This window comes from Scyliorhinus canicula, chromosome 10 (genome assembly GCF_902713615.1).
Source record: "Scyliorhinus canicula chromosome 10, sScyCan1.1, whole genome shotgun sequence".
Lineage (NCBI taxonomy): Eukaryota > Metazoa > Chordata > Chondrichthyes > Carcharhiniformes > Scyliorhinidae > Scyliorhinus > Scyliorhinus canicula.
This window is the reverse complement of record NC_052155.1, coordinates 99,926,052-99,950,093: the sequence shown is the minus strand read 5'-3', so window position 1 is coordinate 99,950,093 and position 24,042 is coordinate 99,926,052. Positions and strand designations below refer to the sequence as shown.

At 43.6% G+C, this 24,042-nt stretch overlaps 1 protein-coding gene and 1 long non-coding RNA gene across 10 annotated transcripts in view; one reads left to right on the top strand and one right to left on the bottom strand.

Moving 5' to 3' along the window:
- The first annotated feature begins 8,497 nt into the window (after positions 1–8,497).
- Positions 8,498–24,042, top strand: part of tox (thymocyte selection-associated high mobility group box) — a 495,189-nt gene continuing 479,644 nt past the window's right edge. For 2 of the 9 annotated variants that reach the window (XM_038809427.1, XM_038809424.1), the window contains exon 1: positions 8,507–9,021. In XM_038809427.1, the coding sequence (XP_038665355.1) occupies positions 8,920–9,021 (102 nt within the window). In that variant the 5' untranslated portion in view covers positions 8,507–8,919. Of the gene's footprint in view, positions 9,022–24,042 lie in introns of all 9 variants that reach the window. The other 7 variants (XM_038809433.1, XM_038809432.1, XM_038809423.1 and 4 more) reach the window with 7 other exon arrangements.
- Positions 10,121–15,345, bottom strand: LOC119972551. The gene is made up of 2 exons (XR_005462075.1): positions 13,926–15,345; positions 10,121–12,000 (listed from the first exon to the last, which is right to left on the bottom strand). It is a non-coding gene; the product is annotated as an uncharacterized LOC119972551 (long non-coding RNA).

Below are 24,042 nucleotides of genomic sequence, written 5' to 3'. Positions count from 1 at the left end.
GCCTGCTGTAGGGGATTGCCTTCGTTGGGACTGGAAGTTCATGCTGGTGGGAAGGGCTGGAAAATCCCATTCAATCAGTCAGGGTGGTCAAGACAAGTGGTTGTCTATTTATGACTGGGATGAGGAGAAATTTTTCACTCTTCACTTGAGAATCTTTGGAATTCTCTAGCATGGAGGACAGTGAAGAATCCATCAGAGGGGGGAGGAGTGGGATGTGGAATTGAGTTTGGCTGGCCAGTCTCGAGGGGCCATATAGCCTACACCTCTCCTATTTCTTATATTCTGACATTTCTATGAGTGTCTGCAGGCTTCCTAACATGCTGAAAATCACAGCTAAGCCTGATCCTACTCTCATCTAAAATCCAAATACACATGTACACTCCAGTAGAGGCCATTGGATAGTGATTAGGACTGGGAACCTTAGCAGATTACTTTCCCCTAACACAGATATATTAGAGATTATGTGATGAATCATGTAAATTCTCACACCTCTATTGTCACTCTTGAGTAATTTAGCAGATCTGAGCCATCGCATTTATACGGTTGAGTTACATGCTGCCATTGTCAAATAACACTTCAAAAGGACCTAATAATATGCTACATTTATAAAAACGTCACACAACTTTGATCATCGTGATCTAAGACCCAAAAGGGGTGTCCTGATTGAGGTATTTGAGGTTATGAAAGGGTTTTCTAGGGCTTAGCAACTTGTGGGGGGGCCAGAATTGGGACCAGAAATAAATTGTCACCAATGATTCAATAGGAAAGTTAGGAGAAACCCCTTTATTCAGAGAGTGATTAGAGTGTGAAATATGCTGCCACACGGGAGGGAGGTTAGGAGAAAGTAATCCAAGGACAGAGGGGTTGAATTTAAGCCGGATGGGAGGAGGTTTGTATGGGGCAAAGGAACCGACCTGGACCTGTTGGGTTGAGTGGCTTATTTGCGCTGTAACTAACATGTAAACTATACAAACTTTCTAAAAACTAATTGGAAGAAACTATGGTTACAACACCTGAGTCTGTGCCTCCGAAGGCTGCCCATCGGAGGCTCCATGAGTTGCCATCTCCAGGTCCGAGATGGTGACCTCAGTCCTACCTGCATCTTGACTCCCTTGGGGCTCCACTGTGGCCTGATCAGGCAGCAAACTCGTTTGAGAAGAACTTTCCAAGGACGAGGAATTTTCCGGAGAAGCAGTCGCCTAGACCGAATGTGATCAAGGTACTTTCGCATGATCTTACCAAGTTTGCACTTGGTAAGAAACTGATCCTGTTTGCCAGAGGATAATGCCGGAGACCCACTGCATGCCGTCAGCAAAGTTTCGAACAAACAACGAGTCAGCTGGTACAAAGCTCCTGGTTGGTCGATGTTGAACGGGGCAACACCCTTGCTGCTCCTGGTGGTGGCACACCTTTGCACCTATGCTGGGAAAGATCATGCTAAGGCGGATACAAAGTCTCCGGCACATCAGCATTTTGACGGGGGCCACTCCAGTTACAGCATGTGGCGTGGTCGTACAGGCAAACAAGAAATAAGTTAGACTAGCGTTCATCGATCCAGAAGACTGTTTATTAAGGCCCCGTTTAAATGTTTACACTGCACGCTCCCCTAGGCCATTAGAAGCTGTGTGATATGGAGTGTTCAGAATATGCCGCACCCCATTCGCTTTCAGAAACCCGGCAAACTCCACACTGGTAAATGGAGTGCCATTATCTGTGATGAGTACTTCAGCAATGCCGTGTTTGCAAAACGATGTAGGTAATTTCTCTGTGGTCGCCTGGTATGTGGTCGGCAGCACCTCTAGCCACTTTGAATGGACATCAAACAACAAGAGGAACATGGATCCTTAAAACAGATGGGCAAAGTTGGCATGTAACTATTCTTACAGCAGTCCTGGTCATTCCCAGTGATGCAGGGGAGTAGCCTGAGGGAGCTTCTGATGTTTCTGGCAAACAGAGCATCGTTGGACCAATTTTTCCATGTCCACATCTAGACCCAGCCATCAACCTTAACTTTGTACCAGAATTTTCATCTTGGACATGTCTGGATGTCTGTTGTAGCGGCCCTTCAAGATCAACTCCTGACCTTTGTCTGGGATGACGATGTGTGTACCCCACAGCAGGATATCATCCTCCATGCCAAACCTGGACAGCTTGGATGAAAATGCCTGTAATCCACCTGGAAGCTGTTGATGCTGCCCACCGTATAGCACCACGTGCCAAATGTTTGGTAGGATCGGATCTGTAAGGGCCCATTCATGGATTTGGGATGTCATATGACAGGCAAGGAGATCTTGAAATTCAGAGTTGTAACAACCGCAACCGTCCTGAGGTTGGTGAGGTGCCAGTCGGTAAAGGAAAATGGCTGAATGCATCGGCATTCGCAATTTGAGTACCTGGCTTATATTCGAAGGAATATTCGTGGATGGCTAATAACAGGACCCAGCCCTGGATCTGAGCGGAACCAATGGGCAGAATCGCCTTATCCTCCTTGAAAAGTTGGAGCAAAAGTTTATGGTCTGTAATAATAGTGAAGCAGCGGCCGTAGATGTATTGGTGAAAACATTTTATCACAAAATCCCCCGCCAGGCCTTCTTCTCGATCTGTGCGTTCTGCTGTTCCACTGCAGCCAATGTACAGGAGGCAAAGGCGATCGGACATTTCCTACCATTCTCCATCCCGTGGGACAGAACGGCCCCAGACCCATAAGGGGAAGCATTGCATGTGATGGAGTAAGGGTTTGGCAGGATTGTAATGGGTCAGTAATCCAGAAGGTGACAACTGCTTCTTTAGCTGCTGAAAAGTTATTTTCTGCAACTGGCCCCATGCCCACACATGATGCTTCTTCAGAAAGAATTGTAAGGAGCCCAATCTGGTCGCAAGATTCAGGTTAAACCTGCCATAATAGTTAACGCGTCTAAGAAAAGAACAAAGTTTTGTGGCATCCGTGGGGTGTGGGCCTGCTGGATGGCTCGCACCTTCTGCATGACGGGGTGTAAACCTTCACAGTCCACCGAATAGTCGAGGTAGACCACCTCCTTCGCATGGAAAAGCACTTCGCTCATCGGAGGTGGACACCAGCCTCAGAAAACCTTTTCAACGCCGCCTCTGGGTTGTCCAAGTGTTCCTGCATGAGGCTCCAGTGAGCAGCATGTTATCCAGGTACATTGCCACACGCGGCAGCCCTCGCAGGATGTTCTCCAATACACGCTGAAATAGTGCACAGGTGAAGGACACACTGAAAGGCATTCATGTATACTCGTATAAGCCACTATGTGTATTGATGGTAATATATTTGCGGGAGGCCGGATGCAACTCAAGCTGCAAATATGCGTGGCTCATGAACGAATGCCCACCAGCAAGCTTTACATAGAGGTCCTCAGTGCGGAGTAACTGCCCAATCATGAAGCCGTGTTTACTGTCAATTTGTAATCCCTGCATAAACGGACGGTTCTGTCCGGCTTCATTACTGTACCACTGGTCCTGCCGCAATCAGAGAGCCATATGGGCTGAATGATACCCAAGGTCTCCAATCAATTGAGCTTAGTTTCCACATTTTTCAGCAAGGCATTGGGGACCGGGCGAGCCCGGAAATACCATGGCGGAGCTCCCGGGTTGACCTGTATGCAGGCTATGACCCCTTTTATCTTCCCGAATCCATATTGAAACACTTCGGGGCACTTGCTCAGCAACTCACCCAAGCAATCAATCATGGCCCAGCAGGCTAGAGCCTCTGCCCTTTACCACAATAAGCAGGAGGCACACCAGCAAATGCCCGTAAATCACCGGGGTCATAGTAGTACCAGCAATATCCAACGGCTCTCCTGCGTAGGTGGCCAGTCTGGCCTGGGTGTCCGTTAAATCCAATGTCTGAAGCCCCAGCTTAATTCAGTCAAACATCATCTGCCCAACCACAGAGGCTGCTGTGCCAGTGTCCAATTCCACATTGAGCAAATGCCCGTGGACTTGCACTACAGTTTTTATGGGGGCCACTCGGGGGCTGCCACACAGTGCAACTGCATGCAGTCATCCTCTTCTTCTGGTTGATCCAAATGGAAGGTCCAGGCCCTGAGCTGATGTCCACTTCTACCGTGGCGTCTGGACCTCTGGGCCATGCGCGGCTGTGCTCACACCTTGGCCGGTGACCACAAGCCCCATATCGACCAGGATCCACTTCTACGGAATCCGGGCAAGTGTCCCGCCAGGAAGGCTCTTCCTTCAGCCAACTGGTCGGGCCTTTACGCTGCTACGTCCAGAGAAGGGTAGTGGTCTAAGGAGGGGCCCCTCAGCAGGAGGTGGCACCCTCAGGCATTCACCTCCATCCCCTGTATCTCCTGTACTCCTCGCTCCACACTTTCCTGGGACATTGTAATCTAAATGGCTTGTTGAAGGATCAGGGAAGGTTCGGCTAAAATTTTCTTCTGGAAGGCCACATTGTTAATGCCACAAACCAAGCGGTCACACAGCATTTCAGATAAGGCAGTGCCTTATTCATAGAATTCTGCAATTTTCCGTAACCGCAACAAAAACTCGGGAATGGACTCACGCGGGGTCCTTTCTGCGGTATTAGATTAATACCGCTGTACTATAACGGACGGGGTTAGATTGAAATGCTGGCCTACAAAGCCTCCAAGCTCACTGTACATTTTAGTGTCTGGGGCCATAAGGCTCCGTATCACTCTGAACGTGTGTATGCCACAAGAAGTGAGCAATATCACTATCTGGCGATATCGTTTGCCCAGAAAAAGTAACCATGATGTGGAGATGCCGGCGTTGGACTGGGGTGAGCACAGTAAGAAGTCTTACAACACCAGGTTAAAGTCCAACAGGTTTGTTTCAAACACGAGCTTTCGGAGCACGGCTCCTTCTTCACCTGAAGAAGGAGCCGTGCTCCGAAAGCTCGTGTTTGAAACAAACCTGTTGGACTTTAACCTGGTGTTGTAAGACTTCTTACAGAAAAAGTAACGCATCCTCTGCGCGTACTGATTCCAACCTACCAATCTGGCATCAAGCACATCCAAATGTCCGAAAAGAGGCATGATGAAATAAAATTTCCAATCTGTTTCCGATTGAGACTCAGTAGTGTCAATAGTTATCCAGTTGTTATCCTCGTCACCAGTTTTAAAAGGCCGAGAAGAGTCCACATTGAGTTTACTGAAAAAAAACTTACTTTATTCTAAAACTACTATTATATACAGCTCCAGTAGCCCCATGTTGGGTATTCACTATTGGTGCCTTACTGGCCGACTCTAGTCGGGGGAGCTCCTACTCTGCAAGGACCATGGGGCCGTTAATCATTGCCACTCCATAGGCCGTGTGGGTTATAACAGCAACAGTTTGGGATACTCTGAGGAACAGTGACAGGGGTTATCTAAATGCAAGTTCTTTCTTCCATTCTCAAAAAGTGCATGTCATCTTTGTTCCATGGAACTGCTTGAGAAGTAAGCAAATGTAACAAAAAGAATTGAAAGGAAAAAGCATCTGTCAATGCAGTCTGGAAATGGTTAGGTATTCATATACATGTATTTCAATAGAAATTTCTGACTTTCGTACATTCTTATGAGTGCCAGTGAGCTTCCTTACATGCTGGAAATAAGGAATAGTTGTAGTTGACCCTATTCAATAATTCTCAGCCTGCCTCATGAACGTCGTTTGTACCAGCAGCATGAGAACGATTTAAACTCTTACCCATAAATCACAAAAAACTAGCAAACAAGTTCAGTCAGTAATAGGGAAGGCAAATGGAATGTTTGCCCTTATATCAAAGGGAATGGAGCGTAAAAAAGGGATGTCTCGCTAGAACTATACAAGGTACTAGTCAGACCACACCTAGAATACCATGAACAGCTTGGTCCCCTTATCTAAGGAAAAATATACTGGCATCGGAGGCAGTCCTGGGAAGGTTCGCTAGGATGATCCAGGGTATAGAGGGAATGTCTTATGAGGAGAGATTGAGCACATTGGGCCTGTACGCACTGGTGTCTAGAAGAATGAGAGGCCACCTTATTGAGACATATACCATTCTCAGGGAGCTTGACAGGGTAGACTCTGAGAGTTGAGGAACAGAGGGTGTAATCTCAGCGTGAGAGGCCGCCCATTGAAGATAGAGAGGAGGAAGAATTTCTTCTCTGAGGTTAGTGAATCTGTAGAATTATGTACCGCAGAGAGCTGTAGAGGCTGCGTCGTTAAGTATATTTAAGGCTGAAACAGATTTTTCGTAAGTAAGGGAATCAAGTCTTTTGGGAATAAGGCAGGAAAGTGGAGTTGAGGATTATCATATCATATCAGGAAATATCTCATTGAATGGTGAAACAGACTCGGTGGGCCGAATAGCCTACATCTGCTCTTACATCATCTGGCCTTATTTAAAGAGAAAGAAAAAACCTACATTTATATTGTGTACTCCTGACCTCAGGCCTTTCCAATGGACTTCACCATGGAGGTACATTTGTTAAGTGCAGTCACTGCTGCAATGTTGAAAAATGATGCAGTTTGCACATAATAGGGTTGCACAAACAGCATTGTGCTAAATGATTGGTCAATTTGATTTGGTGATTTTGGTTGAGGGACAACAGTTGTGCAGGCCACCAAGAGAACCCTCCTGTTGTTCAACCTGAGCCATCATTGAGAGCGCAGAGAGGGCCTCAGTTTAATACCTAATTCAAAAGATAGCATAATTGATAGAACAACCATCCCTCAATATTCCACTGAAATAGCAGCCTGAATTATGTGCTCGAGTGATCTTGTAGTGCAAAGGTACAGCCCCTGCCTCGAAGCTAGAAGTTCCAGGTTCAAGTCCCACTTCAGGATTTGATGGCCAGACAGATTGTGCATCAACTTGTAAATCCTACAGTTCTCTGCGGCAAAACATTCCACAGATTCACTACCTTCAGAGAAGAAATTCCTCCTCATCTCTGCCTTCAATTGACAGCCCCGTACTCTGAGATTATGCTCTCATATCCTAGACTCTCCCACCTGGGAAAACATCCTCTCAGCATCTATCCTGTGAAGCCCCTGAGAATTATATTTGTCCCAACATATGCCAATGGCAGTTGGTAAGACTGGGAGAGATTTCTGGTTAGTTATGTAATGGAAAGAAATTACAGCATCGACCATCATTATCCATAGTTCCAGGTTACAACATGCATGTAAAAGTGTATGTTGCCACAGTAATTCGGACTCCTTGGAGGGTTGGGTGGATCCGTTGGCTGGATGGCTGTTAGATCAGGTTAATGCCAGGATCATTGTGTTCAATCCCTCTTCTGAATGGGGTGGATTTGGGACCTGCTTCCTTGCCCTACTTGTAGTGGAGTCTGAGGTGCTGTGGGTTGGACTGCCTTTGGGTAGAGAAGGAGACTATGTGCTCAAGTCGCTTGAGTAAGGCTTGTAAACACAAATGCCAGACTGCACAAGTATGCCACCATTGGGTGAGGTCGATACCTTGGGAAAAATGAATTATAAATGTTACTTCCTCTTATTTGAATAAAATAATTTGCAATGTTGAACTTTACAAATTGCAGGGCCAACATTGTGTTACATTGGCTGTGCTGGAGGTTACACGGTGGTGAAAGTTGCTCTGAATTGGATTGAGTGCTTCTCTTAACAAATTCCATTTTAACTCCGAGAAGCACCACCTGTAATCACATTCAGTCTGCTACACGAACTTCGAAGAAACATAATCAAAAATGTTGTTTGCAGTTTGTGCTATTTCCAGCTCTTGAACTGTGAGAAAGAATGAAGAATAAGCAAGATTTGTTGCTTTCATTGAAAATGGACAGTTATTGGTGTGATTCCCAGAACACTGGTAAAATCAAGGGAACATCTTGAAATTCCATCCAACAAAAATGGGACTATGACCTATTAAGACACCATAAAACAGTGGTCCCAATAAGAAATTGATAGAATCGTGGACTGCGATCCCCAAAACACTGGTGAGCATTCTATAATCCGGTGTAATAAAAATGAAGAAGCAAAATACTGGAACTCAGAAATAAGAACAGAAACACTCAGGAGGTTTGACAGCGTCTGTGGAGGGAGAAAGAAGAGTTTAAAATTTAGGCAATGAACCTTCATCAGAAAACAGAAAAAAAATGGAATTTAACTTGCTTGAACACTGTGAAACAGTAGTCTTACGAATAACTAACTAAATGAGGTATAGGGGATTGCTACAAGCATTGTGAAGTATTGCTGGTTGTGGCATTAGCTAGTTTAGTTGGGTAGTGGCAAGGGGGAGGGAGAGCGTTGAGATGTGTTAATAATGCCCAGAATGATTGCACTGGCATGTTGTCTAATGGTTCATTTTCTGAACATCAAAACAAACCATTTGTTAGGCAGGATAATGTATGGCTTTGTTGAGTTAGCTGAGGGCTGAGTGTTATTGGGCGCGAGGAGGGGGAGGGAGTCCGTCAGCCTGCAGCCTGTTAGAGCCCCCCCTGGCTGACACTGTGTGCTGGTGCGGCTGGAGTCTCTCTCTTTGTGTGCAAACTGGTGCCTCTCTTGTGCTCTGCTCGCTGTGTCACAGCGAAGCTCATCGGCTGCCGAAGGTTGACTAAACTACACATCCTCCTCTTGTAAAAAAAAGGGGGGGGGGGGTCTGCAGAGTCGGGAAATTCTCTTCAGCTGGTGAAAAAAAAACCGCTTTCCTTACTGAGTTGATTTTTTTTATTTTTTGCTTCAAGTATTTGCTGGACTGCACAGCTGTTGTTTTGGAAGGAGAAAACTACAGGCTGCTAACATAAACTGCTTCTTTTTTTTTGTTGGAGAGTTCTCTTACTGTAGACCCCAAACGGATGTGAGACAGGGAAGGTGTCTCTCCTCCCTCTCCTGTTTCTTCTTCTCACTCACACTCTCTTTCTGCTCTCACGAACAAACCAGAGAAAAAAGGGGGAGCTGCTGAATGTGTTCACTGCAAATTTCACTGAAATGGACGTGAGGTTTTATCTACAGACTGCTCCAGCTAACATCTCCACAGATACTCCCTGCCTGGGACCTTCACCCTGCTTAGATCCATACTATAGCAATAAGGTGATTTACTTTAGTTTTCTCTAATGTATTCTTATTACACGTGTGTCTGTTTGAATGTTCCCGGAGTTCTGGCGCAATGAAAAGCTGCTCTCGGGTTAAGGCAAGCCTGAGAGAGACTCTGAGAGGGAGAGAGAGCAGTGTTTGTGCAGTCACTTGGCCCTTTTGGCTGGGCACAATAAGGTGGTACTGATGAGTTTTGAAGCGCATCGTATTGCACTGTGAGTGACCGTTGAAGCCGGGATGTTAGGGCAGATCGATGGACAAGACAGACAGACAGAGTAACACCTCGCTTTGCAGCAGCTTTCTCCCACTTTTATTCACAGGATCCTTACAGTACTGAGCCGCCTGGCAGTAAAACCGCATTGATCTCTCAATAAACTAGTTCCGACTCATTTCCTTTCATTGTGAAGAAATTGTGCCTGGAGAGTTTGCGATCATGTTTGCGGTCCGCGGGTGTCAGTTGATAGGCTAACAGTTGCCATGTAACATTTTAAAATCTCCGGGCTGATTGCAGCTTTCACAGTAACTATTTTTTTTCCATATCTTTCTAATTGGAAATATAGTAAGAGCAGGTTAAATGTGTCTAACAAGCGATCTGACCCGATATTCCCAGTGCCTGAAAACAAAGTGAATAAACTTTAAACATGTCCTTTAGATTCAGTTGACTGATTGTTTAGTGCATGTTTAAGCATGAGGACGGGGTACAATTAAAGTTGAATCACTTATTATGGTGTCACTTTTCTCCCGTTGACATGGTGGTTGCATAGTTCAAATTAGTTTTAAGCTGTATCAAACCTACTGTTTGGAAAGTGTCCGATGTACATCAGTACGAGTGCCGAGTAAGAAGGCAATTCGAACAAGGCTGTTTATGGCAAATGTGTGAGATATCTCTTGTGTAAACAGACAAAAATGGATGGTATGCCGTTATATGTGGGTCAGGCTACAGGACAAACACAGAGGACCTTTCAGGAGCTGAGTGTAAAACATAAACCGAGATCTCTAATTAAGTTTACGCACGGTGTGTGTGTGCTAAAGTGGCAGCAAAGAAATCAATGTATTTATCAATATTCCCAAAACTAAATTACTTGTACAGCAGTTATTTCATTTAAACATCAATGTTTAATTTTGTATGATAGCACAGATTAAAGTAGGATGGCAGTGTTACAGCATTTGATACTATTATCTAATTAATGTTAACCCATGAGGCAAAAATGAACATATTTAAATGCAGATAAAATAACCCACTGTAAATGTTAACATCATATCTAATAATAGCAATTTCCTTTTAAGAGCATCTTTTCTCGAAATGCCTGTCAATTCCATTTTTATTTTCATTTTACAATCAATATTGCCTCTGGAAATAGCAAGCTTGTTCGAGTTCATCTGTGACAAATCAAAATTCTGATTGTGATATGCACAGAAAATTCAGATCCTGAAAACATGAAAAGCAAGAAGTTAGTACTTCAATGATGACACAACAAAGCAATGTTACCCTTTTGTGAGTAACATGGTGCATCACAGACAGGTGCACTGTTAGATTGTGGTGCTATTAACATTGCTGAAACAAGTAAGTAAGCCATAGATAAACAAAAAGAAGTGGCTTGGTTTTTTTTGTGTACAATGGAATACAATGTCCATACATGTAATACATTTTTCCTGTTTTGTCTCAGATTAATACACATCATCACACTTTTTCCGATATCTCCTCATGCAAAGTGATACACAAACCAAAATCAAGCTTCATTTAGTAATATGTTTAGCAGTTGACATGGAATATTTTATGTTAAAAGGTGGCCCCAAACTATTAATATGTGAAAATGTCAACATTTTGCAAAAGTGAAAGTAATAGATATAGTTACGTTTGAGGCTAGTCTAGCCTCGGTGTTTAAGATTACATTTATAGAATACTTCTTGGTTTGTGATGCCATCTGAGCCCAAGACTGGATTACAGCATTGTAATTCATTCTCAAGTGTCCTTTCTCTTCTATGTAATTATCTGCTATGACACCTGAGCCTTCATTTGAATCAATGGAAAATGGACAAAATTATTAAACTGTTTTTTAACAAAGTATTTTCTGAAAATTTAGGAAAGTGTTAAGTGCAGAAAGTTCCTTTTCATGTACTAGTAGGCTCGGATGCCAATCCAGATGCCCCACAAATTGTTACCTGTTATACATAACCTATCATTTTTCACTTAGCACAATTCTCAAAACGGTACCAACTTGCCTGTTATGAGCAAATAATTGTTAAATCTCCAGTGCAATATCTTTCTAGTGTATCCTAATCAGTTTTGTAATCATTGTTATATCCTTTCATTCATTTTCATAGCATGCTGGTGATTTATTTGATTTGTTTTAGTGAAACTATCATTTTCTTTGTGAGCAATTGAATGTTCTGAGTAAGAATTGACCTTTCTGATAAATGGTGCTGGGTGCAGTTTTCTCCAGTCAACCATATATCATTAGTAGCTATTGTGAATTGCCCAGGGTTGCTCTTTACCATATAAGAAGCCATTCATTTTCAATCCTTTAAATACCCTTTAACTTGTTGCAAAATACAGCAAATAACTCAACAAAAATGTTGCAGGAGTAATTTAGTAACTGCATGTATCGACTTTTCAGAAAAAAGTAACATTTGAGCAAATAGGCTATTTAGAAAAGTACAAGTCGTATAATGTAATAATCACATTTAGTGGTTAATGAAAGAACCCTATCTACACTCCCTTGATGGTTATAAAAAGCTGTTATGTTCATTCCATCAATTGGGATACAGCTGCTATGCGTTAATGATACATCATTGTCTGACTGATGCACACAGGAGAGGTCAAACCTGAAGTGACCCTTAGAACACTTAACAAACTAATCTAGTTTTAAATAACATATTACCACCCCAGAAACCTGTATTTCTGGCATTACATTGGGCAGTCACAAGTAAACAGATGCCATGGAGGACAACTTCAATGGTGGCAATCAATGGGAGCTGGAAGATAAAGAAGTCCTGCAAAGTTATTATATGTTCAATTTTTAGTAATTTGAATCTTAGTCTTTAAAATGAACACTTTCATAGTTTTAAGAAAATATTAGTTTAGCATTCATTATACATTTCAGTGCAAGGGAATGTATTCTGCACTTAACTACATTTAGGAAGTTCACTTTTGTCCCTATGGCCCTATAGTAATGTTAACTTTAATTTCCACAGTACAATTTTTTAATGTTAACTCATTCTCAATTACATTGCTTTATTACAGCAGTAGTTTTCAAACATGTCATGGTTTAAAGACTTGTAAATATCAAATCTAAATGACACTCCACTTTATTTCACTCTATTTACCAACATTTTAAGTAAATAATAACAAAGTTACATTAAAACTTTTTAAGGAAACCACATGTGAATGTTTGGGGAAGGCTGGGTTAGAGATGAACATTATATATTAAAATGTAGCTCTGCTTAAATTATTCTAAGTAAACAGGGGATGTTTTCTGGTAAAATAATAAACAGAAAACTATTTTAGAGCCTGATGCAAATTATGTGCTACTTTGGACTGATTCTTTTACATTTTCAGCAATAAGAATCCATCTGAAGACAAGAAAATATTACTGTTCCATTCATCCTCTGTACACAAGCTTTTGGGACTCAATACTTTGAGTTTAATTTTTACAACATCCCTCTCAATCCTACTTTTATTTTTACTTTCTACTGTTATTTTGCATTATTTTCACATTATATATCAATGCACAAGTGACACATTTTCCGCTTTCAAATCTTACACCTTTTCAGTTCACAGTTTGGATGCTAGTGACAGTTTTGCTGTGAGGATTGCTTTGGCAGCTAATGAAGTTTTTATGTGATGAGTATTTCAGCAGCTGCTTGCTTGTGAATGAGAAATTATAAGTTATATTGTTAGTTTCAGACATGGTATTACCTTTTTAACACAGAAAAATATATACACCATTCGTCAATGCTGAAGCAAGTCTTTTATTCTCTTTAGAGCTTAGCTCTCTAGGCTGATGTGAACTAGAATGGCATTGGTTATATGGTCAGCAAATGAATAGGTCTACTTTGAATCTGGACTGCTGCCAATTTTGTGCAGACAAAAGAACTTGACAAAAGAAAGAATTGCTAATGCAAAATGCAAACTAGGAACAATCTGGAAAAAAAAACCAACAGCAGAAAATTTTTGACCATATGGCAGCACTGAATATCAAATTGTTAGGTATTGTACCTTTTATAATATAAAAATAAAATTCAGAAATCCATCAGCTGCAAATGTTTTTGCTTCAATTTATAATGGATTTATAAAAATTGCTGTTAAATTAATCTGGTACAGTACATCAAAATTTAATTCTCAGTATGTGTTTTCAAACACAACAATGCACCCTGCAGGCTTTTTGCCAAGAAAAGAGAGTTGTCCACTGTTGGAGTTCCTGTTTTCTAGTCTGTGTTGTAGTAGAAACAGTAGTTTGATCAGCTATGCCATGCTCCATATGTGACACTCATTAGTGTGTACTTGTCACTACTGCTACAGTAAAGATGCATCTGTGTTCACCTCATTTAGAAACGTGAAACATTGGCAGCCAGATTTTTCACGACCATGTCAATCGTACTTAATTTGGGTTGATGGTGGTAGTTATGTACTTTCTGACTTCAATAAAGTAGCTGGATAATTATCACAGACTGAATTTAAACTAAAGTAAAAGTGTCTTTTATGTAATGTCATTCACATCCTCAGAATGTTCCAAGGTGCTTCACAGTCTATGAATTATTTTTGAAGTGTAGTTTATTGTTATTTAAAACCAAACTTAAGCCCATTATTTCTGTAAACAAATAGTAACCAAAGAGAGCATATTGTTTGAATAATGGTATCATTAACTGCCATCTTAATTTATGGAGGCAAAAGAAGTTACCTTATGTTCTGGTAGAAAACATGGCCCACAGCTGTGGATGCATCTTTGAGCTCCAATCTTTGCCAGTGTTTGAAACTCCCAACTTGTCCATGTGAACAGATTTCCCACTTCAGATCAGCATTAGTGGGAGAGGAGAACAATTGTTGCAGTATGGCAAATGCAGACACCTTTTAATCTCACTGGAAAAACACACAACTGCTGCTGGTAGGGAATAAACTGAACAACATTTGCATTGCAAGCTAATACAGAGCAACTACACAACCTTCTTACTGGCTGTACTATCTGGAGAAAGAGCTCAGCAGTGGGAGAGAGGCAAAACAAATTAAAGAAACATTTCAGAATGTTGAACTACTACAAATGATGAAATAATAACAAAATACTTGAACTACAAGGATTTGATTGTTTTTTGAGAATACTACATCAGCTTTGTGCGATTTATGACATATCAGTTAAGGTCTGAAGCAAAAAACCTCCTGATTGTATGCTTCAAGATTTTGGCTCAAAAAGAGCTAAAATAAGTTATTCCATGAAACAATAAATTAATTGTTAAGTTTGTTTCATTAATGGGATCTTAAAGATCAGTTCAGTCCCTGAGTCAGACCAATGTAATGCATTGCTTTCTATTGCTTATACTCTTACTATGAACAGAGTTTTGTTTCAGATACCATAAGTAATGTATGCTTCCATTATAAGGTTTTTCAGTTGAAAAAGAGTTAACATATTTTACTGTAAGGAAATGGAACGGCTAATAAAACTGAAGCTCATAGATTGCTGATATGCATGAACAGTTCGTTGTGTTATAGAATTTACAGTTTTACAGTTTGTGTAGTTTTACATTTTAAACATCACATTGACTTCTGTTCATTTAAATGTTGCTTTTGAAAAAGTTATTTGACATGCAATGAAATTATTACATTCCTGCTGCTGTACTAGTTCACTTTTTGTAAAGGAGGAAATCAACAATAGATGGAATTGCCATCAGTCAGTCAGTTGCTCCCAAGTATACTTTTCCGTTCCTTTTACATAAGCAACAATTTGAGTTGCCACCTGTAAGTATATACAGCTCAGAAATTGCCAGCATTTCATGAACATTGTGAATCATTACTATTTGATGCAGAATGAGAAGTGGGAGTGAGAGAAGGTAAAAACAGATAGCTATCAACCACTCACTACCGTACTCCCAGTTCATCTGACTAATGATTTTTTTGAAGGTCACAAAAGAATTGTATTGTGGCAGTTGGACTGTTTTAGCCAACACAAGTCCGTAGACTCAACATGGTCCCAGTTTGGCATTAGTTCATCCATTTCTGCTCTGACAAATCTGCAAGGGTGTGGAATCATATAAAGGAATTGCGCTGAATTTGGAAAAATGTCCCATTCTTTACTGTTGCCATTTCTAATCAAGAAAAAAAAATATATACCATTGACATTATTAAGAAGTAGAGGAGAATTGGATGATTGACAATATTTGGCAGATCATGCAATTCTCAACAGTAATTGACAAAAACATGTCGTTTGAACATTTGTAATATGTTATCAAATATAACGTATCTTCTTCCTTTTTCAAACTTTAAAATATCCAAATCTCCTGATTTAAGATGCAATAAGAAATAACAAAACTGTTTGTTCGAACTCAGGAGAATTCGATAAAACTTGAGAAAATAATTTAACGTTATTGTAAGGTTCCAACCTTTTCTAATGCCTCACATGTCAACATTTAAAAAGAGATGTCTTACTAATAAAGCTAATCAAGATAGAATTTTCTCCCGCTTGTAACAAAGGCTGTTACTGTTTAAGTTCCTGTTCAGTGGTTAGTGTGTATGGTTCATTGAGTGTTGTCAAAAAGGCTTTCCTCTTGATTGACAGCCACATAGGAATGTGAAAAGGGATTTTAATTGCATATCATCTGTGCATATCAGGGTTGACTAATGGGCCTAGTTTTAGAAGTACCAGTGAAGGCAAAAGAGCGAAGATGGGAAATAGGGAAAAGGAAGTGGGAGAAGGCTTGAGTGTTGACAGTGGACAAAGAAATGGTTGCCTCCCAAAGGGCAAGAAAGATATAAGGGCAGGGTTAAATTGTATGTATGTAAATGCACAAGTATAGTGAACAAAATTGGGGAACTGGAAACAGAAATTGCTCGAGGGGGATATGACATAGTGGCATTGACAGAAATGTGGCTCAAGCCAGAACAGGACTGCGTGCTTAACATCTCAGGTTATAAGGTGTTTAGTAGAAACATGGTGGGTAAAAAGGGAGCATGTGCAGTAGTCTTGGTCAAAGATAATATCATAGCCCTTGAATGAGATGCAGTCCCTGAAGTATAATCTATAGGGGCTGTTTAGCTCACTGGGCTAAATCGCTGGCTTTTAAAGCAGACCAAGCAGGCCAGCAGCACGGTTCAATTCCCGTACTAGCCTCCCCGGACAGGCGCCGGAATGTGGCGACTAGGGGCTTTTCACAGTAACTTCATTAAAGCCTACTTGTGACAATAAGTGATTTTCTTCTTCTTTCTTCTTTCTATATGGTTGGAGGTGAGAACCTGGAAGGGAGTGGTTATCTTGTTGGGTATTTATTATAGATGTCCAAATAGCGGGGAGGAAGTGGAAGAGAGCATTTGTAGGCAGATTATGGAAATCTGCAGGACAAGTATGGTTGTGAATGGTGGGGATTTCAATTATCCTAAAGTAGACTGGCAAAATATAGATAGATTGGAGAGTTGGGCAGAGAACTGGCAGATGGAGTTCAATCCAGGCAAATGCGAGGTGATTCATTTTGGAAGATCTAACTCAAGAGCAAGCTATATGGTCAATGGAAGAGTCCTGAGGAAAATTGATGTACAGAGAGATCTGGGAAGGTGGCAACGCAGGTCGATAGAGTGGTCAAGAAGGCATACAGCATGCTTGCCTTCATCGGACGGGGTATTGAGTACAAGAGTCGGCAGGTCATGTTACAGTTTTTTGGACTTTGGTTAGGCCACATTTGGAATACTGCGTGCAGTTCTGGTCGCCACATTACCAGAAGGATGTGGATGCTTTAGAGAAGGTGCAGAGGAGGTTCACCAGGATGTTGCCTGGTATGGAGGGTGCTAGCTATAAAGAAAGGTTGAGTACATAGAACATAGAACAGTACAGCACAGAACAGGCCCTTCGGCCCTCGATGTTGTGCCGAGCCATGATCACCCTACTCAAACCCACGTATCTACCCTATACCCGTAACCCAACAACCCCCCCCCCCCCCTTAACCTAACTTTTTAGAACACTACGGGCAATTTAGCATGGCCAATCCACCTAACCCGCACATCTTTGGACTGTGGGAGGAAACCGGAGCACCCGGAGGAAACCCACGCACACACGGGGAAGACGTGCAGACTCCGCACAGACAGTGACCCAGCCGGGAATCGAACCTGGGACCCTGGAGCTGTGAAGCATTTATGCTAACCACCATGCTACCGTGCTGCCCGTAGATTAGGATTGTTTTCATTGGAAAGACGGAGGTTGAAGGGAGACCTGATTGAGGTCTACAAAATTATGAGAGGTATGGACAGGGTGGATAGCAACAAGCTTTTTCCAAGAGTGGGGGTGTCAATTACAAGGGGTCACGATTTCAAGGTGAGAGGGGGAAAGTTTAAGGGAGATGTGCGTGGAATGTTTTTTACGCAGAGGGTGATGGGTGCCTGGAACGCTTTGCCAGTGGAGGTGGTAGAGGCGGGTACAATAGCATCATTTAAGATGCATCTGGACAGATATATGAACAGGTGGGGAACAGAGAGAAGTAGACCTTGGAAAATAGGCAACAAGTTTAGATAAGGGATCTGGATCGGCGCAGGCTGGGAGGGCCGAAGGGCCTGTTCCTGTGCTGTAATTTTCTTTGTTCTTTGTTGAAAGGTAGAGTGTGTGGCACAGAAGGGGAGACATTCCTGCAGTGTGTGCAGGAGAACTTTCTGGAATTGAACCAGTCCTACCAGGGAGTGAGCTATACTGGATCTGGTCCTAGGAAATGAGGCAGGCAGGTGGAGAATGTCAGAGTCGGGAAGCAGTTGGGAAATAGCGAGCATAATATAATAAGATTCAAATTAAGTTGGAAAAAGATAACAATCTGTTATCGAGTAGGATCCCAAATTTTAGGAGTCTAAAAGTTGAACTGGAGCAATTTGATTGGAAACACATTTTGGTGGATAAAACAGTGGATGAAAAATGGGAGACTTTCAAAGGAGAAATGAATAGGGTGCAAGCTCGGTACATACCCATGAGAAATAAAGACGGAGTATCCAAAGCTGGAGGACCCTGGATGACTACGGTTATTGAGGAGAAAATAAGGAAGAAAAAAGAGGCATATGATTAATGCTGAGATAATAACAATAGAATTAATAATAATCTTTATTAATGTCACAAGTAGGCTTACATTAACACTGCAGTGAAGTTACTGTGAAAATCCCCTAGTTGCCACACTACGGCGTCTGTTCAGGTACACTGAGGAAGAATTCAGAATGTCCAACTCACCTAACAAGCACATCTTTTGGGACTTGTGGGAGGAAGCCCACGCAGGCACGGGGAGAAAATGCAGACTCCGCGCAGACAGTGACCCAATCTGAGAATCGAACCTGGGTCCATGGCGCTGTGAAGCAACAGTGCTAAACACTGCTATGGTGCCTCTCCATCAGGAAGGGGATCTCAAATGTAGGAGAGAGGCTAAGGCTGAAAAAGGGAGGCTAAAAGGAAGCATGAGGAAAGTATGACAGGCTGCGCTAAAAAATTGTAAAATGTTCTTCAACCATATTAATGGTGAAAGATTCGTGAAGGATAGAGTGAGACCCATATGGAACAAGCAGGGTAAGCTGCTCACTGAAGCAGAGGGACTGGCTGAGGTACTAAGTGAGTAATTTGCCTCTGTCTTTACCAAATTAGAAGTTGGGCCTGTTGAAAATGTGGGCGTTGAGCAACTGAACAGTATCGCAATAGATAAAGAAAAGGTGCTAAAACGGCTGGCAGCACTCCAGGTAGAAAAGTTGCCAGGCCCAGATGGGATGCATCCTAGATTGCTGGGAGAGGTAAGGGAGAAAATTGCCGAGCAGTTGACAGAAATTTTCCAGGTCTCTCTGAACATGGGTTTAGTCCCGGGACACTGGAGGATTGCAAATGTGATGCCGTTGTTTAAGAAAGTGGCAAAGGATAACATAGGAAACTACATATCTGTCAGCTTGACATCAATAGTTGGAAAAATGTTGGACGCCATAATATGAGATAAGATACATGTACACTTGTAGGAAAATAAGTTAATACTAGACAGTCAACGTGGCTTTATCAAGGGCAGGTCATGTCAGGCAAATTTAATTGAGTTCTTTGACAAAGTGACGTAGGCAGTAGTGCTATGGATAATTTGAATTTCAAAAAGTATTTGATACGGTGCCACATGGCAGGTTGGTTAGCAAATTGGAAATGTTTGGGATTGATGGGTCCTTGGCAGCATGCATTAGAGGTTGACTAAGAGATAGGAAACAGAGGGTAGGTATAGATAGGCATTTCTCAGACTGGAGACAAGTTGAAAGTGGTGTTTGCCAGGGCTCAGTGTTGGTACACTTGCTTTTTCTGATTCATATAAACAATTTAGAGATGGGCATTGAGGGAAAAATTTCTAAATTTGCAGATTAAACTAAATTGGGCAGATTAGTAAATTGTGAGGATGATGCTAAGCGAATTCAGAGGGACATTGACAAGTTGGCCAAATGGGAAGACACCTGGCAGATGAATTTCAATGCAGGGAAATGTAATGTATTTTGGTAGAAGAAACATGGTGAAACAAAAGAGGCTCAATAGTCCAACTTTGAAGGGAGTACAGAAGCAGAGGGACCTTGGGGTTTGAGTACAGAATTCTCCGAAGATGGCAGGGAAGTTGAAACAATTGTTAAGAAGGCTTATAGGATCATTGGGTTTATAAATAAAGGCATAGAGTATAAAAGCAAGGAAGTGATGCAACACTTCTTCAAGCCACATTTGGAATGTTGTGTTCAGTTCTGGACATCTTATTTAAGGAAACATGTTAAAGCCCCAGAGAGAATGTCAGGTGCATTTATCAGAATGCTACCAGGAATGAGGAATTCTAGATAAAAGGAAAAATTAGAGAAATTGGGCATGTTCTCCTTCAAGCAGAGAAGATTATCAAGTGGCCTTATTGAGGTGTTCAAAATTATGAACAATTTTGACAGAGGAAAGAAGGATATTCTGTTGCCAGTGGTTGGTAAGTCAGTGACTGGTGCTCACAATTTCAAGATGGTCAGCAAGAAAGCAAGGAGTGAGCTGAGGAGAAATGTATTTACTCAGAGAGTTGTTGGGTTTGGAATGCGCTGCATGGGAGAGATGTGGAGGCGGTTTCAAAGGAGAGTTGTATATGTGAAAGTGATTAATTTAGAGGGCTATGGAAATAGGGCTGAGGAATGGGACTAGCTAGGTAGCTCTTTTGGGAGCTGGTGCAGACATGATGGGCCGAATGGCCTCCTGTGCTGTAAAATTCTATGATTCTACCAGGAAGAGTGCATTGGTAGCACTCACTGCAATTTGTTACTGCTGAGGTCTATATCTACAAGTCAGGATTTATCAGTGGTGTGAATAATTTAAGAACTAACTACAACCCTGTAAGTGAATAACATTTTTAGAGTTATTATTCAGCCAGCCAAGATAATGGATACAAAATTATAAATGATAATTTTCATTGCAAAAAACTATTTATAGTAGCATTTGGTGTTAATATTATCAGTTTTATTCAATCTAGATTTTATTGCCAATATTGACTCATGCAAATACTCTTTTGAACGTAAGCCACAGAATGCAATACTGTGCAGGGACTTTTTTGTTTTAACAAACAATTTTATTGAGGTATTTTTCGGCATTGTAAAGAGTTACAGATAACAAAAAAAAAGGCAAAAATGTGCAAACATCAACGTAAAATCAATACTTCAATCAAACCATACTGCACAAGCCCACTCCTCTCCCAGAGACACTACCCGCCTATTTATCCCTCCTACGCTACTCTAATCTCCCCCCCCCACCCACCCTCCTGCTGACATTCACTCTCCCGCAAAGAAGTTGATGAATGGTTGACACCTTCGGGCGAACCCCAGTACAGATCCCCTTAAGGCGAACTTAATTTTTTCCATACCCAGAAAACTTGACATGTCCGAAAGCCATAGTTCGATCTTCGAGGTTTTGAGTCCCTCCATGCCAGCAGTATCCGCCGCCGGGCTATTAGGGAAACAAAGGCCAAAACATTGGCCTCTTTCTCGCCTTGCACTCCCAGGTCTTCCGAAACCCCAAAAATTGCCACCCCTGGACTCATCACCACCCTTGTTTTTAGCACCCGGGACATGATCCCCGCAAATCCCTCCCAGTACCCCCTCAGCATTGGACATGCCCAAAACATGTGAACATGGTTCGCTGGTCCTCCCACGCATCTAGCGCACTTATCCTCTACCCCAAAGAATTTGCTCATCCGAGCTACCGTCATGTGGGCCTGGTGAACGACCTTAAATTGGATCAGCCCGAGCCTGGCACATGTTGCGGTTGAGTTTACCCTACTCAGGGCTTCTGCCCACAGCCTGTCCTCCATCGCCCCGCCAAGCTCCTCCTCCTATTTGAGTTTCAGTTCCTCCGTCTGGGACTCTTCCCCCTTCATGAGCACCTTATAAATGTCTGAGACTCTACTCTCTCCTCCTTCCCCTCTAGAGACTATTCTGACTTGGATCCCTATTGGCGGGAGGCGTGGGAAGGATGGGACCTGTCTGCGGACAAAGTCCCGCATCTGTAGATACCTGAAATCGTTTCCCCTTACCAGACCAAATTTCTCCTCCAAGCCCCTCAAACTCGCAAAGCTCCCCTCCAGGAACATATCATCCACCCTCCTCACCCCCGCCCGCCGCCATGTTCGAAACCCACCATCCATGTTCCCGGGGGCAAATCGATGATTATCACATATTGGAGCCCAGACAGACGCACCCACCTCCCCTACATGCCTCCTCCATTGGCCCCATATCCACAGTGCTGCCCCCACTACCGGGCTGGTGGAGTACCTGGCCGGCGACAGCGGTAGGGGAGCCGTGACTAGGGCTGCCAAACTGGTGCCCCTGCATGAAGCCGCCTCCACCCGTTTCCAGATAGACCCCGTACCCACCATCCACTTCCTTATCATGGCTATGTTAGCCACCCAGTAGTAGTTGATCAGACTCGGCAATGCCAGCCCTCCCTCGCTGCGGCTCCTTTCAAGCATCTGTGGTGAATTATACTGCATTGTAATTCACACTGTATTGCATTGCGTTGTATTATGTCCTTGTGGGCTCTGTCTGTGAGCCGTTGCGCGGCTCTGCCCATAGAGGGAGATGAGGAGCTTGTACTGGGCTTCACCTTTGGCTCTGACCATGGCTCCACCCATGGCTCCTCCCACTAACCGGAAGTATAAAGTGCTCCAGCCGTAAGCCTGCTCTCAGTTCCTCTGGTCGCAGGTTGGCTCGGTTGTAAGTCTTAGAAAACTTGAAGAAAACTACTATGGAATCAGCCCTCAAACCTGATCGACTAGAACTCGACCCGCAAGCTGCAGAGGCAAAGGAAATCTTCCTACACTGGCTTCGATGTTTCAAGGCCTACCGGGCGGAATCAAGCACTTCCGAGACTACAGAGTAGCAGAAACCCAGCCTACTGCACGCAAGGGTGAGCCATCGTATCTCTACGCAACTTAATTGTACCACTTCATATACTGAGGCCCTGGCCATGCTCGACCAAATGTACGTGCGGCCTATCAACGAGGTCTACGCGCGGCCCATTTTCACGACCCGCCGTCAGCGCCCCGCGGAGTCGCTGGAAGACTTTCTGTGCGATTTAAAAGCCCTTGCTCGGGTCTGCAATTTTCAGGCTGTAACAGCCGCCCAGCATATGGAACTCGCTGTCCGTGATGTTTATGTTGCTGGGCTCAGGTCCAACTATGTGCACCAGCGATTGCTTGAAAAAGGGGCCCAGAACTTGGAGGACACTGTAGTGTTAGCTCCAACTATGGAGGTCGTGTTCCGCAGTTTGAACTCATTTCCCGCGGACCAGGCGACCCCATCGTGGGCCCCCGACCAGCGACTGCCCCAGGCCTGCGCCGCGCGGCCACCCACCCACTATGCAGCACCAGCGTGCCATTTTTGTGGCCAGCCCCAACACCCACGGCAGCACTGCCCGGCCCGCAACGCGACCTGCAGCAGCTGCGGTCGCAAAGGACACTATGCCCGAGTATGCCTGGCAAAGTCGAAAACTCCAAACTCCCCCGCAGTCCAGAGCACTCGCCTCCCAAACTCACAAACCATCAGGCCCCGTAATGCTGCAGCGTGTCTGCCGACTCTGCCCCCACCCGACATGTGCGACTCATGGGGACCGCCATCTTGGGAACCATCCTCCACGCGGCCGGCCATGTGCGACTCATGGGGGCCGCCATCTTGGATGCCATCTTCCTCGCCGCCCGCCACGTGCGATCTACGGGGGTGGCCATCTTGGATGCCATCTTCTCCAGCCTCCGAATCTCATCTCGATGACTACGACCTCAGCGGACAGTCATCACGGGGCCACTGATCAAGCCGCTGACTACCCGCAACTCAACGCAGTCACGTTGGATCAGTCGCGTCCGAAACACCTCCAGAGCTCGATGATGTCCGTTAAAATCAACGGGACCAGGACACCATGCCTCTTCGACTCCGGGAGCACCGAGAGCTTCGTACATCCTGACCTTGTAAGACGCTGTTCGCTCCCTGTCTTCCCTGCACGGCATCGATTTCAAAGGGCCACTCTCCTCGACCAATCGAAATGTGTACTTTCTGAACGTCATCGACGAATTCTCCCGCTTCCCATTTGCCATCCCGTGCCCCGATATGACCTCCCACACAGTCATCAGAGCCCTGCACAGTGTCTTCACCCTGTTCAGTTTCCCCAGCTACGTACACAGCGACAGGGATTCGTCCTTTATGAGCGACGAGCTGCGTCAGTACCTGCTCGACAAGGGCATCGCCTCGAGCAGGACTACCAGCTACAACCCCAGGGGGAACGGGCAGGTGGAGAGGGAGAACGTGACAGTCTGGAAGACCATCCTACTGACCCTCCG